At 54.7% G+C, this 15,110-nt stretch overlaps 1 protein-coding gene across 1 annotated transcript in view; it reads left to right on the plus strand.

The window, feature by feature from the left end:
• LOC140425664 (uncharacterized) overlaps positions 1-15,110 on the plus strand; it is a 456,044-nt gene that overhangs the window by 158,749 nt on the left and 282,185 nt on the right. The window contains exon 8 of the mRNA XM_072510159.1: positions 9,525-9,599. Within this exon, the coding sequence (XP_072366260.1) occupies positions 9,525-9,599 (75 nt within the window). The remainder of the gene's footprint in view (positions 1-9,524; positions 9,600-15,110) is intronic.

A 15,110-nucleotide genomic window follows, 5' to 3' on the forward strand; every position in this document is an offset into this window, starting at 1 on the left:
CTGTGCCCTGGCGCCCTGTGCCCTGGCGCCCTGTGCCCTGGCGGCCTGTGCCCTGGCGGCCTGTGCCCTGGCGGCCTGTGCCCTGGCGGCCTGTGCCCTGGCGGCCTGTGCCCTGTGCCCTGGCGCCCTGTGCCCTGGCGGCCTGTGCCCTGGCGGCCTGTGCCCTGTGCCCTGGCGCCCTGTGCCCTGGCGGCCTGTGCCCTGTGCCCTGGCGCCCTGTGCCCTGGCGCCCTGTGCCCTGGCGCCCTGTGCCCTGGCGGCCTGTGCCCTGGCGGCCTGTGCCCTGGCGGCCTGTGCCCTGGCGGCCTGTGCCCTGGCGGCCTGTGCCCTGGCGGCCTGTGCCCTGGCGCCCTGTGCCCTGGCGCCCTGTGCCCTGGCGGGCTGTGCCCTGGCGGCCTGTGCCCTGGCGGCCTGTGCCCTGGCGGCCTGTGCCCTGGCGGGCTGTGCCCTGGCGGGCTGTGCCCTGGCGGCCTGTGCCCTGGCGGCCTGTGCCCTGGCGGCCTGTGCCCTGGCGGGGTGGGGTGTGCGGGGTGACTCCCTGCAGCAGGTTTCCTGGCGGTTGGATGGGCGAGCGGCACAAACCACTAATAATAATCTTTATTAGTGTCACAAGTAGTCTTACATCAACACTGCAATAAAGTTACTGTGAGAAACCCGAATCCCACATTCTGACGCCTGTTTAGGTACACACAGGGTGAATTCAGAATGTCTACTTCACCAAATAGCACGTCTTTCGGGCCTTATGGGAGGAAACCGGAGCACCCGGATGAAACCCGGGCAGACACGGGGAGAACGTGCAGGCTCCGAACAGAGTGACCCAGCGGGGAGTCGAACCTGGGACCCTGGAGCTGCTAAGCAACAGTGCAAAACATTATGCAATTGTGCCGCAGTAGACGTGGGCCAGACCGGGCGTTCCCGTTGGAGTGAATGACGAGCTTCGGACCGGATGATCCTGGCGGAGGTGAATGACGAGCCTTGGACCGGATTATCCGGTCGGAGTGAATGACGAGCTTCGGACCGGATGATCCTGTCTGAGTGAATGACGAGCTTCGGACCGGATGATCCTGTCGGAGTGAATGACGAGCTTCGGACCGGATGATCCTGTCGGAGTGAATGACGAGCTTCGGACCTAATGTTCCTGTCGGAGTGAATGACGAGCTTCGGACCGGATGATCCTGTCGGAGTGAATGACGAGCTTCGGACCGGATGGTCCTGTCGGAGTGAATGACGAGCCTCGGACCGGATGATCCTGTCGGAGTGAATGACGAGCCTCGGACCGGATGATCCGGTCGGAGTGAATGACGAGCTTCGGACCGGATGTTCCCGTCGGAGTGAATGACGAGCCTCGGACCGGATGATCCTGTCTGAGTGAATGACGAGCTTCGGACCGGATGTTCCCGTCGGAGTGAATGACGAGCTTCGGACCGGATGTTCCCGTCGGAGTGAATGACGAGCCTCGGACCGGATGATCCTGTCTGAGTGAATGACGAGCTTCGGACCGGATGATCCTGTCGGAGTGAATGACGAGCCTCGGACCGGATGATCCTGTCTGAGTGAATGACGAGCTTCGGACCGGATGTTCCCGTCGGAGTGAATGACGAGCTTCGGACCGGATGATCCGGTCGGAGTGAATGACGAGCCTCGGACCGGATGTTACTGTCGGAGTGAATGACGAGCTTCGGACCGGATGATCCTGTCGGAGTGAATGACGAGCCTCGGACCGGATTATCCGGTCGGAGTGAATGACGAGCCTCGGACTGGATGATCCTGTCTGAGTGAATGACGAGCTTCGGACCGGATGATCCTGTCTGAGTGAATGACGAGCCTCGGACCGGATGATCCTGTCGGAGTGAATGACGAGCCTCGGACCGGATGATCCTGTCGGAGTGAATGACGAGCTTCGGACCGGATGATCCTGTCTGAGTGAATGACGAGCCTCGGACCGGATGATCCTGTCTGAGTGAATGACGAGCTTCGGACCGGATGATCCTGTCGGAGTGAATGACGAGCCTCGGACCGGATGATCCTGTCTGAGTGAATGACGAGCTTCGGACCGGATGATCCTGTCTGAGTGAATGACGAGCTTCGGAACGGATGTTCCCGTCGGAGTGAATGACGAGCTTCGGACCGGATGATCCTTTCGGAGTGAATGACGAGCCTCGGACCGGATGATCCTGTCGGAGTGAATGACGAGCCTCGGACCGGATGATCCTGTCGGAGTGAATGACGAGCCTTGGACCGGATTATCCGGTCGGAGTGAATGACGAGCCTCGGACCGGATGATCCTGTCTGAGTGAATGACGAGCTTCGGACCGGATGATCCTGTCGGAGTGAATGACGAGCCTCGGACCGGATGATCCGGTCGGAGTGAATGACGAGCTTCGGACCGGATGTTCCTGTCGGAGTGAATGACGAGCCTCGGACCGGATGTTCCCGTCGGAGTGAATGACGAGCCTTGGACCGGATGTTACTGTCGGAGTGAATGACGAGCTTCGGACCGGATGATCCCGTTGGAGTGAATGACGAGCTTCGGACCGGATGGTCCTGTCGGAGTGAATGACGAGCTTCGGACCGGATGATCCTGTCGGAGTGAATGACGAGCCTCGGACCGGATGATCCTGTCTGAGTGAATGACGAGCTTCGGACCGGATGATCCTGTCGGAGTGAATGACGAGCCTCGGACCGGATGATCCTGTCGGAGTGAATGACGAGCCTTGGACCGGATTATCCGGTCGGAGTGAATGACGAGCCTCGGACCGGATGATCCTGTCTGAGTGAATGACGAGCTTCGGACCGGATGATCCTGTCTGAGTGAATGACGAGCTTCGGAACGGATGTTCCCGTCGGAGTGAATGACGAGCCTCGGACCGGATGATCCTGTCGGAGTGAATGACGAGCCTCGGACCGGATGATCCGGTCGGAGTGAATGACGAGCTTCGGACCGGATGTTCCTGTCGGAGTGAATGACGAGCCTCGGACCGGATGTTACTGTCGGAGTGAATGACGAGCCTCGGACCGGATGATCCTGTCTGAGTGAATGACGAGCCTCGGACCGGATGATCCTGTCGGAGTGAATGACGAGCCTTGGACCGGATTATCCGGTCGGAGTGAATGACGAGCTTCGGACCGGATGATCCTGTCTGAGTGAATGACGAGCTTCGGACCGGATGATCCTGTCTGAGTGAATGACGAGCTTCGGAACGGATGTTCCCGTCGGAGTGAATGACGAGCCTCGGACCGGATGATCCTGTCGGAGTGAATGACGAGCTTCGGACCGGATGTTCCCGTCGGAGTGAATGACGAGCCTCGGACCGGATGATCCTGTCGGAGTGAATGACGAGCCTCGGACCGGATGATCCGGTCGGAGTGAATGACGAGCTTCGGACCGGATGTTACTGTCGGAGGTGAATGACGAGCCTCGGACTGGATGATCCTGTCGGAGTGAATGACGAGCTTCGGACCGGATGTCACTGTCGGAGTGAATGACGAGCCTCGGACCGGATGATCCTGTCGGAGTGAATGACGAGCCTCGGACCGGATGATCCTGTCGGAGTGAATGACGAGCCTCGGACCGGATGATCCTGTCGGAGTGAATGACGAGCTTCGGACCGGATGATCCTGTCTGAGTGAATGACGAGCTTCGGAACGGATGTTCCCGTCGGAGTGAATGACGAGCCTCGGACCGGATGATCCTGTCGGAGTGAATGACGAGCCTCGGACCGGATGATCCGGTCGGAGTGAATGACGAGCTTCGGACCGGATGTTCCTGTCGGAGTGAATGACGAGCCTCGGACCGGATGTTACTGTCGGAGTGAATGACGAGCCTCGGACCGGATGATCCTGTCGGAGTGAATGACGAGCCTCGGACCGGATGATCCTGTCGGAGTGAATGACGAGCCTTGGACCGGATTATCCGGTCGGAGTGAATGACGAGCTTCGGACCGGATGATCCTGTCTGAGTGAATGACGAGCTTCGGAACGGATGTTCCCGTCGGAGTGAATGACGAGCCTCGGACCGGATGATCCTGTCGGAGTGAATGACGAGCTTCGGACCGGATGTTCCCGTCGGAGTGAATGACGAGCCTCGGACCGGATGATCCTGTCGGAGTGAATGACGAGCCTCGGACCGGATGATCCGGTCGGAGTGAATGACGAGCTTCGGACCGGATGTTACTGTCGGAGGTGAATGACGAGCCTCGGACTGGATGATCCTGTCGGAGTGAATGACGAGCCTCGGACCGGATGTTACTGTCGGAGTGAATGACGAGCTTCGGACCGGATGTCACTGTCGGAGTGAATGACGAGCCTCGGACCGGATGATCCTGTCGGAGTGAATGACGAGCCTCGGACCGGATGATCCTGTCGGAGTGAATGACGAGCCTCGGACCGGATGATCCTGTCGGAGTGAATGACGAGCTTCGGACCGGATGATCCTGTCTGAGTGAATGACGAGCTTCGGACCGGATGATCCTGTCGGAGTGAATGACGAGCTTCGGAACGGATGATCCTGTCGGAGTGAATGACGAGCTTCGGACCGGATGTTTCCGTCGGAGTGAATGACGAGCCTCTGATCGGGTGATCCTGTCGGAGTGAATGACGAGCTTCGGATCGGATGTTACTGTTGGAGTGAATGACGAGCCTCGGACCGGATGTTACTGTCGGAGTGAATGACGAGCTTCGGACCGGATGTTCCCGTCGGAGTGAATGACGAGCCTCGGACCGGATGTTACTGTCGGAGTGAATGACGAGCTTCGGAACGGATGTTCCCGTCGGAGTGAATGACGAGCCTCGGACCGGATGATCCTGTCGGAGTGAATGACGAGCCTCGGACCGGATGATCCTGTCTGAGTGAATGACGAGCTTCGGACCGGATGATCCTGTCGGAGTGAATGACGAGCCTCGGACCGGATGTTACTGTCGGAGTGAATGACGAGCTTCGGACCGGATGATCCCGTCGGAGTGAATGACGAGCCTCTGATCGGGTGATCCTGTCGGAGTGAATGACGAGCTTCGGATCGGATGTTACTGTTGGAGTGAATGACGAGCTTCGGACCGGATGATCCTGTCTGAGTGAATGACGAGCCTCGGACCGGATGATCCTGTCTGAGTGAATGACGAGCTTCGGACCGGATGATCCTGTCGGAGTGAATGACGAGCCTCGGACCGGATGATCCTGTCGGAGTGAATGACGAGCTTCGGACCGGATGATCCTGTCTGAGTGAATGACGAGCTTCGGACCGGATGATCCTGTCGGAGTGAATGACGAGCCTCGGACCGGATGTTACTGTCGGAGTGAATGACGAGCCTCGGACCGGATGTTCCCGTCGGAGTGAATGACGAGCTTCGGACCGGATGTTACTGTCGGAGTGAATGACGAGCTTCGGACCGGATGATCCCGTCGGAGTGAATGACGAGCCTCGGACCGGATGTTACTGTCGGAGTGAATGACGAGCTTCGGACCGGATGATCCTGTCGGAGTGAATGACGAGCTTCGGAACGGATGTTCCCGTCGGAGTGAATGACGAGCCTCGGACCGGATGTTACTGTCGGAGTGAATGACGAGCCTCGGACCGGATGTTACTGTCGGAGTGAATGACGAGCTTCGGACCGGATGATCCCGTCGGAGTGAATGACGAGCCACGGACCGGATGTTCCCGTCGGAGTGAATGACGAGCCTCGGACCGGATGATCCTGTCGGAGTGAATGACGAGCCACGGACCGGATGTTCCCGTCGGAGTGAATGACGAGCTTCGGACCGGATGATCCTGTCGGAGTGAATGACGAGCCTCGGACCGGATGTTCCCGTCGGAGTGAATGACAAGCTTCGGACCGGATGATCCTGTCGGAGTGAATGACGAGCCTCGGACCGGATGTTACTGTCGGAGTGAATGACAAGCTTCGGACCGGATGATCCTGTCGGAGTGAATGACGAGCCTCGGACCGGATGTTCCTGTCGGAGTGAATGACGAGCTTCGGACCGGATGTTACTGTCGGAGTGAATGACAAGCTTCGGACCGGATGATCCTGTCGGAGTGAATGACGAGCCTCGGACCGGATGTTACTGTCGGAGTGAATGACAAGCTTCGGACCGGATGATCCTGTCGGAGTGAATGACGAGCTTCGGACCGGATGTTTCCGTCGGAGTGAATGACGAGCCTCTGATCGGGTGATCCTGTCGGAGTGAATGACGAGCTTCGGATCGGATGTTACTGTTGGAGTGAATGACGATCCTCGGACCGGATGATCCTGTCGGAGTGAATGACGAGCCACGGACCGGATGATCCTGTCGGAGTGAATGACGAGCTTCGGACCGGATGTTCCCGTCGGAGTGAATGACGCACTTAAGACCGGATGGTCCTGTCGGAGTGAATGACGAGCTTCAGACCGGATGATCCGGTCGGAGCTGAATGACGAGCTTCGGACCGGATGATCCGGTCGGAGGTGAATGATGAGCTTCGGACTGGATGTTCCTGTCGGAGCTGAATGAAGAGCCTCGGACCGGATGGTCCTGTCGGAGGTGAATGACGAACCAAGGACCGGATGATCCCACGGTCTCTGTGCGTGGGTCTCTGTGAATCGGTCTCTGTGCGTCGGTCACTGTGAATCGGTCTCTGTGCGTCGGTCTCTGTGCGTCGGTCACTGTGAATCGGTCTCTGTGAATCGGTCACTGTGAATCGGTCTCTGTGAATCGGTCTCTGTGAATCGGTCACTGTGCGTCGGTCACTGTGCGTCGGTCACTGTGAATCGGTCACTGTGAGTCGGTCTCTGTGCGTCGGTCTCTGTGCGTCGGTCTCTGTGCGTCGGTCTCTGTGCGTCGGTCTCTGTGCGTCGGTCTCTGTGCGTCGGTCTCTGGGCGTCGGTCTCTGGGCGTCGGTCTCTGTGCGTCGGTCTCTGTGCGTCGGTCTCTGTGCGTCGGTCTCTGTGCGTCGGTCTCTGTGCGTCGGTCTCTGTGCGTCGGTCTCTGTGCGTCGGTCTCTGTGCGTCGGTCTCTGTGCGTCGGTCTCTGTGCGTCGGTCTCTGTGCGTCGGTCTCTGTGCGTCGGTCTCTGTGCGTCGGTCTCTGTGCGTCGGTCTCTGTGCGTCGGTCTCTGTGCGTCGGTCTCTGTGCGTCGGTCTCTGTGCGTCGGTCTCTGAATCGGTCATTGTGCGTCGGTCTCTGTGCGTCGGTCTCTGTGCGTCGGTCTCTGTGCGTCGGTCTCTGTGCGTCGGTCTCTGTGCGTCGGTCTCTGTGCGTCGGTCTCTGTGCGTCGGTCTCTGTGCGTCGGTCTCTGCGCGTCGGTCTCTGCGCGTCGGTCTCTGCGCGTCGGTCTCTGCGCGTCGGTCTCTGCGCGTCGGTCTCTGCGCGTCGGTCTCTGCGCGTCGGTCTCTGCGCGTCGGTCTCTGCGCGTCGGTCTCTGCGCGTCGGTCTCTGCGCGTCGGTCTCTGTGCGTCGGTCTCTGTGCGTCGGTCTCTGTGCGTGATGTTAGTGTTAGGGTCTCTGCGTGGGGTTAGGGTTAGGGTCTCTGTGCGTGGGGTTAGGGTTAGGGTCTCTGTGCGTGGGGTTAGGGTTAGGGTCTCTGTGCGTGGGGTTCGGGTTAGGGTCTCTGTGCGTGCGGACACTGTGCGTGGGGTTAGGGTTAGGGTCTCTGCGTGGGGTTAGGGTTAGGGTCTCTGCGTGGGGTTAGGGTTAGGGTCTCTGTGCTTAGGGTTAGGGTCTCTGTGCTTAGGGTTAGGGTCTCTGTGTGTGGGGTTAGTGTTAGGGTCTCTGCGTGGGGTTAGGGTTAGGGTCTCTGTGCGTGGGGTTAGGGTTAGGGTCTCTGTGCGTGGGGTTAGGGTTAGGGTCTCTGTGCGTGGGGTTCGGGTTAGGGTCTCTGTGCGTGCGGACACTGTGCGTGGGGTTAGGGTTAGGGTCTCTGCGTGGGGTTAGGGTTAGGGTCTCTGCGTGGGGTTAGGGTTAGGGTCTCTGTGCTTAGGGTTAGGGTCTCTGTGCTTAGGGTTAGGGTCTCTGTGTGTGGGGTTAGGGTCTCTGTGTGTGGGGTTAGGGTTAAGGTCTCTGTGTGGGGTTAGGGTTAGGGTCTCTGTGCGTGGGGTTAGGGTTAGGGTCTCTGCGTGGGGTTAGGGTTAGGGTCTCTGTGCGTGGGGTTAGGGTTAGGGTCTCTGTGCGTTGGGTTAGGGTTAGGGTCTCTGTGCGTGGGGTTAGGGTTAGGTCTCTGTGCGTGGGGTTAGGGTTAGGGTTAGGGTCTCTGCGTGGGGTTAGGGTTAGGGGCTCTGTGCGTGGGGTTAGGGTTAGGGTTTGTGTGCGTGGGGTTGGGGTTAGGGTTAGGGTCTCTGTGGTTAGGGTTAGGGTCTCTGTGAGTGCGGACACTGTGCGTTGGGTTAGGGTTAGGGTCTCTGTGTGTGGGGTTGGGGTTACGGTCTCTGTTTGTGGGGTTAGGGTTAGGGTCTCTGTGCGTGGGGTTAGGATTAGGGTTAGGGTCTCTGTGCGTGGGGTTAGGGTTAGGGTCTCTGTGCGTGCGGACACTGTGCGTGGGGTTAGGGTTAGGGTCTCTGTGCGTGGGGTTAGGGTTAGGGTCTCTGTGCGTTGGGTTAGGGTTAGGGTCTCTGTGCGTGGGGTTAGGGTTAGGGTCTCTGTGCGTGGGGTTAGGGTTAGGGTCTCTGTGAGTGCGGACACTGTGCGTTGGGTTAGGGTTAGGGTCTCTGTGTGTGGGGTTAGGGTTAGGGTCTCTGTGCGTGGGGTTAGGGTTAGGGTTAGGGTCTCTGTGCGTGGGGTTAGGGTTAGGGTCTCTGTGCGTGCGGACACTGTGCGTGGGGTTAGGGTTAGGGTCTCTGTGCGTGGGGTTAGGGTTAGGGTCTCTGTGCGTGGGGTTAGGGTTAGGGTTAGGGTCTCTGTGCGTGGGGTTAGGGTTAGGGTCTCTGTGTGGGGTTAGGGTTAGGGTTAGGGTCTCTGTGTGTGGGGTTAGGGTTACGGTCTCTGTTTGTGGGGTTAGGGTTAGGGTCTCTGTGCGTGGGGTTAGGGTTAGGGTTAGGGTCTCTGTGCGTGGGGTTAGGGTTAGGGTCTCTGTGCGTGCGGACACTGTGCGTGGGGTTAGGGTTAGGGTCTCTGTGCGTGGGGTTAGGGTTAGGGTCTCTGTGCGTGCGGACACTGTGCGTGGGGTTAGGGTTAGGGTCTCTGTGCGTGGGGTTAGGGTTAGGGTCTCTGTGCGTGCGGACACTGTGCGTGGGGTTAGGGTTAGGGTCTCTGTGCGTGGGGTTAGGGTTAGGGTCTCTGCGTGGGGTTAGGGTTAGGGTCTCTGTGCGTGGGGTTAGGGTTAGGGTCTCTGCGCGTGGGGTTAGGGTTAGGGTCTCTGCGTGGGGTTAGGGTTAGGGTCTCTGTGCGTGGGGTTAGGGTTAGGGTCTCTGCGTGGGGTTAGGGTTAGGGTCTCTGCGCGTGGGGTTAGGGTTAGGGTCTCTGCGTGGGGTTAGGGTTAGGGTCTCTGTGCGTGGGGTTAGGGTTAGGGTCTCTGTGCGTGGGGGGTCAGTGATTTACTTGAGTTCCTTGTTTTGCAGCCGGATACTTTAGGAGCTTTGCCAAATCTGCGGGAACTCTGGCTGGACAGGAATCAACTAACGGCACTGCCACCGGTAAGAACACTGACACATCCACTGGCACAAACACTGGCACTGCCACCGGTAAGAACACTGACACATCCACTGGCACAAACACTGGCACTGCCACCGGTAAGAACACTGACACATCCGCTGGCACAAACACTGGCATTGCCACCGGTAAGAACACTGACACATCCACTGGCACAAACACTGGCATTGCCACCGGTAAGAACACTGACACATCCACTGGCACAAACACTGGCACAAACACTGGCACTGCCACCGGTAAGAACATTGACACATCCACTGGCACAAACACTGGCACTGCCACCGGTAAGAACACTGGCACAAACACTGGCACAAACACTGGCACTGCCACCGGTAAGAACACTGGCGCAAACACTGGCACTGCCACCGGTAAGAACACTGACACATCCACTGGCACAAACACTGGCACTGCCACCGGTAAGAACACTGACACATCCGCTGGCACAAACACTGGCATTGCCGCCGGTAAGAACACTGACACATCCACTGGCACAAACACTGGCATTGCCACCGGTAAGAACACTGACACATCCACTGGCACAAACACTGGGACAAACACTGGCACTGCCACCGGTAAGAACATTGACACATCCACTGGCACAAACACTGGCACTGCCACCGGTAAGAACACTGGCACAAACACTGGCACAAACACTGGCACTGCCACCGGTAAGAACACTGGCACAAACACTGGCACTGCCACCGGTAAGAACACTGACACATCCACTGGCACAAACACTGGCACTGCCACCGGTAAGAACACTGGCACAGACACTGGCACAAACACTGGCATTGCCATCTGTAAGAACACTGACACATCCACTGGCACAAACACTTGCACAGACACTGGCACTGCCACCAGTAATAACACTGGCACAAACACTGGCATTGCCATCGGTAAGAACACTGCCACAGACACTGGCACTGCCACCGGTAAGAACACTGGCACAAACACTGGCATTGCCATCGGTAAGAACACTGCCACAGACACTGGCACTGCCACCGGTAAGAACACTGGCACAAACACTGGCACTGCCACCGGTAAGAACACTGACACAAACACTGGCACTGTCACCGGTAAGAACACTGGCACAAACACTGGCACAAACACTGGCTGAAAATTCTCATTCTCAGCTTGGTGTAGAAGGGTGGTCCAGGGAATGGATTGGAGGTTACAGTGACGGCGTGTTGTCAGTTTAACAGGGCTATAAATGGAGGATTGGTCGGGGTGATTAGTTTGGATTTATTTATTTAGGCAAGGCAGTTCCCTGAAGCTAAGCGACAACTCCTCATTGCCAGTCTGTATCGGGGACACAACTTGTTAAGTTGCAGCACGGTGTGTCTGGGGTTTGTACTGTGGCCCTAGTGGTCGTGTTTTCAGCACAGGTGCCCCGGTCTGTCCTGAACGTGATTAACAAGGACCGTTCTCACCATTCTATAAAAACAAATTGCTGCAGATGCTGGAATCTGAAACAAAAGCAGAAAATCCTGCAGTCAAAAGCTGTCAAAGCTTTGACAAAGAATCATCCAGACTCGAAACGCGAGCTCTGCTCTCTCATCACAGACGCTGCCAGACCTGCTGAGATTTTCCAGCATTTCCTGCTTTTACCCTATTCTCACCACAATTGTTCGAAGCCTTCCATTGGGCAGATGGGATTTGCCAGAAGGAACTTGTTAGTGGCATCCCGTGTTTCTCTGGTCTGAACGATGTCGGATGGTAGATCCTGTTCAGCGAGGATCGTCCTGTTGGGACATTGAGATGGAAGGGGGGGGTGGGGGGGAGCAGTAAGTAGGTCCCATGGAGTGAGTAAGTGAGGCCAGCTTGTGGGGTTGATCAGTCAGGATGATAGGGCAGCGCGGTAGCATTGTGGATAGCACAATTGCTTCACAGCTCCAGGGTCCCAGGTTCGATTCCGACTTGGGTCACTGTCTGTGCGGAGTCTGCACGTTCTCCCCGTGTCTGCGTGGGTTTCCTCCGGGTGCTCCGGTTTCCTCCCACAGTCCAAAGATGTGCAGGTTAGGTGGATTGGCCATGATAAATTGCCCTTAGTGTCCAAAATTGCCCTTAGTGTTGGGTGGGGTTACTGGGTTATGGGGATAGGGTGGCGGTGTTGACCTTGAGTAGGGTGCTCTTTCCAAGAGCCGGTGCAGACTCGATGGGCCGAATGGCCTCCTGCACTGTAAATTCTATAACGGAGTGATGTTTACAAGGACAGGAATTCAGGGCAGGATCGTTGAGTGCAGAGTTCCAGTTATGATGCACATTGATGAAGACCGTTGTCAGATGGATGCACAGTACTTTGATAAGGAAAGGGCTGAGGTCCAGAGCACCCCACATCGATGCAGCAAGTTTGATTTGTCGATTGTGATCTTTGCTGCTATTTTCTTTAGGCAGAGTTGTGTCTGGAGACAGGTTGGGCCTCATGTTTCAGTCTCTGGCCGTCGTGCAGATGTGCAGTTTGTCCTGGCACTGGCATTGTGCAGCTGGAATACACTGGATATGGCTTTGGAATGTTTAACAAGGGACACCATGTCCTGCAGTAGTCTGTCAACTTTATAAGATGCAGGAGTAGGCCCTTCGGCCCCTCGAGCCTGCTCCTCCATTCAATGAAATGATGGCTGATCTGATAAAACCCTAAACTCCGCTTTCCCGCCTTATCCCCGTAACCCTCGATTCCCTCACTGATTAAACTCTGCCTCTCTCAGCCTCGAACACAGTTAACATAAGAACATAAGAACTAGGAGCAGGAGTAGGCCATCTGGCCCCTCGAGCCTGCTCCACCATTCAATGAGATCGTGGCTGATCTTTTGTGGACTCAGCTCCACTTTCCGGCCTGAACACCATAACCCTTAATCCCTTTATTCTTCAAAAAACTATCTATCTTTATCTTTTTTTTGAAGTTTGACATTTTTATTTTGATTGTGTAGCAACAGCACAAGTACAAGCATGAGAGGAAGAAAAAAATATTTTTTTTATTAATGAGCAAGAAAATTAAGAGCATACTTGGTGAAATCTGCCAGGTACATTTTCTCTTCTAGTAGGCGAGCTATCAATTAGTTAAACTAGACGTAATTCACACGGACAAATTCAAAAGTCTTTTCCATTATAAAAAACCCTAAGTTCCATCTTTACATATTTCATAATATAATGAACAATTTCTCATTCAACCCAGGTTTAAAAAAATCATTCTTTCTCATCTCAAAAGCTGTAACTGTCTGTCACACAGAAAAAGTTATCAAGACTTCAGTATGCAAGTGTTATAAGAATGTTATTCTTGCAAATCTGCATTCAATACCTATTGAATACAGATGCAGAGAGCATAGTCACGTTTACAATAACTATACGATTCGGTTAAAAATAGACTGTCTAAATAGACTGGTTCATTGAAGATGGAATATCTTCTATGGTACAAATCTCAGCAAAGCTGAACAGTACTATTATCCTCTAAATTGTTCTTAGCCAAGTGAGCTGATCTACCTTTATCTGAAAAACATTTAATGAAGGAGCCTCTACTGCTTCACTGGGCAAGGAATTCCATAGATTCACAACCCTTTGGGTGAAGAAGTTCCTCCTAAACTCAGTCCTAAATCTACTTCCCCTTATTTTGAGGCTATGCCCCCTAGTTCTGCTTTCACCCGCCAGTGGAAACAACCTGCCCGCATCTAACCTATCTATTCCCTTCATAATTTTATATATTTCTATAAGATCCCCCCTCATCCTTCTAAATTCCAACGAGTACAGTCCCAGTCTACTCAACCTCTCCTCGTAATCCAACCCCTTCAGCTCTGGGATTAACCTAGCGAATCTCCTCTGACTTCATAGACTTCATAGAATTTACAATGCAGAAGGAGGCCATTCGGCCCATCGAGTCTGCACCGGCTCTTGGAAAGAGCACCCTACCCAAGGTCAACACCTCCACCCTATCCCCATAACCCAGTAACCCCACCCAACACTAAGGGCAATTTTGGAGACTAAGGGCAATTTATCATGGCCAATCCACCGAACCTGCACATCTTTGGACTGTGGGAGGAAACCGGAGCACCCGGAGGAAACCCACGCACACGCGGGGAGGATGTGCAGACTCCGCACAGACAGTGACCCAAGCCGGAATCGAACCTGGGACCCTGGAGCTGTGAAGCAATTGTGCTAACCACTATGCTACCGAGCTGCACACCCTCCAGCGCCAGTACGTCCTTTCTCAGGTAAGGAGACGAAAACTGAAGAAAAGAAAAAAGAAGAAAAAGTAAATCGCTCATTGTCACAAGTAAGCTTCAAATGAAGTTACTGTGAAAAGCCCCTAGTCGCCACATTCCGGCGCCTGTTCGGGGAGCTGGTACGGGAACACAATACACCAGGTGTGGCCTCACTAACACCTTATACAATTTCAGCATAACCTCCCTAGTCTTGAACTCCATCCCTCTAGAAATGAAGGACAAAATTCCATTTGCCTTCTTAATCACCCGTTGCACCTGTAAACCAACTTTTTGCGACTCATGCACTAGCACACCCAGGTCTCTTTGCACAGCAGCATGTTTTAATATTTTGTCATTTAAATAATCCCTTTTGCTGTTATTCCTACCAAAATGATTAACCTCACATTTGTCAACATTTTATTCCATCTGCCAGACCCTAGCCCATTCACTTAGCCTATCCAAATCCCTCTGCAGACTTCCAGTATCCTCTGCACTTTTTGCTTCACCACTCTTGTTAGTGTCGTCTGCAAACTTGGACACATTGAATTGGATTGGACTGGGTTTGTTTATTGTCACGTGTACCGAGGTTCAGTGAAAAGTATTTTACATTGCCCTTGGTCCCCACTCCAAATCATCTATGTAAATTGTGAACAATTGTGGGCCCAACACTGATCCCTGAGGGACACAACTAGCTACTGATTGCCAACCAGAGAAACACCCATTAATCCCCACTCTTTGCTTTCTATTAATTAACCAATCCTCTATCTATGCTACTACTTTCCCCTTAATGCCATGCATCTTTATCTTATGCAGCAACCTTTTGTGTGGCACCTTGTCAAAGGCTTTCTGGAAATCCAGATATACCACATCCATTGGCTCCCCGTTATCTACCGCACTGTTAATGTCCTCAAAAAATTCCACTAAATTAGTTAGGCACGACCTGCCCTTTACGAACCCATGCTGCGTCTGCCCAATGGGACAATTTCCATCCAGATGCCTCGCTATTTCTTCCTTGATGATAGATTCCAGCATCTTCCCGACTACCGAAGTTAAGCTCACTGGCCTATAATTACCCACTTTCTGCCTATGACCGGCTTGGAAGGATACTGGAGAGGGAGGGGGAGGATCCAGTTGTTGTGGTCCATGTCGGTACCAACAACATAGGCAAGTCTAGGAAAGAGGACCTGTTTAGAGATTATAAAGAGCCAGGATTCAAATTAAAAAACAGGTCCTCAAGGGTCATAATCTCCGGATTACTGCCCGAGCCACGTGCAAATTGGCATAGGGAGGCAAGAATAAGGG

The sequence above is a fragment of the Scyliorhinus torazame genome, chromosome 6, assembly GCF_047496885.1.
Source record: "Scyliorhinus torazame isolate Kashiwa2021f chromosome 6, sScyTor2.1, whole genome shotgun sequence".
Lineage (NCBI taxonomy): Eukaryota > Metazoa > Chordata > Chondrichthyes > Carcharhiniformes > Scyliorhinidae > Scyliorhinus > Scyliorhinus torazame.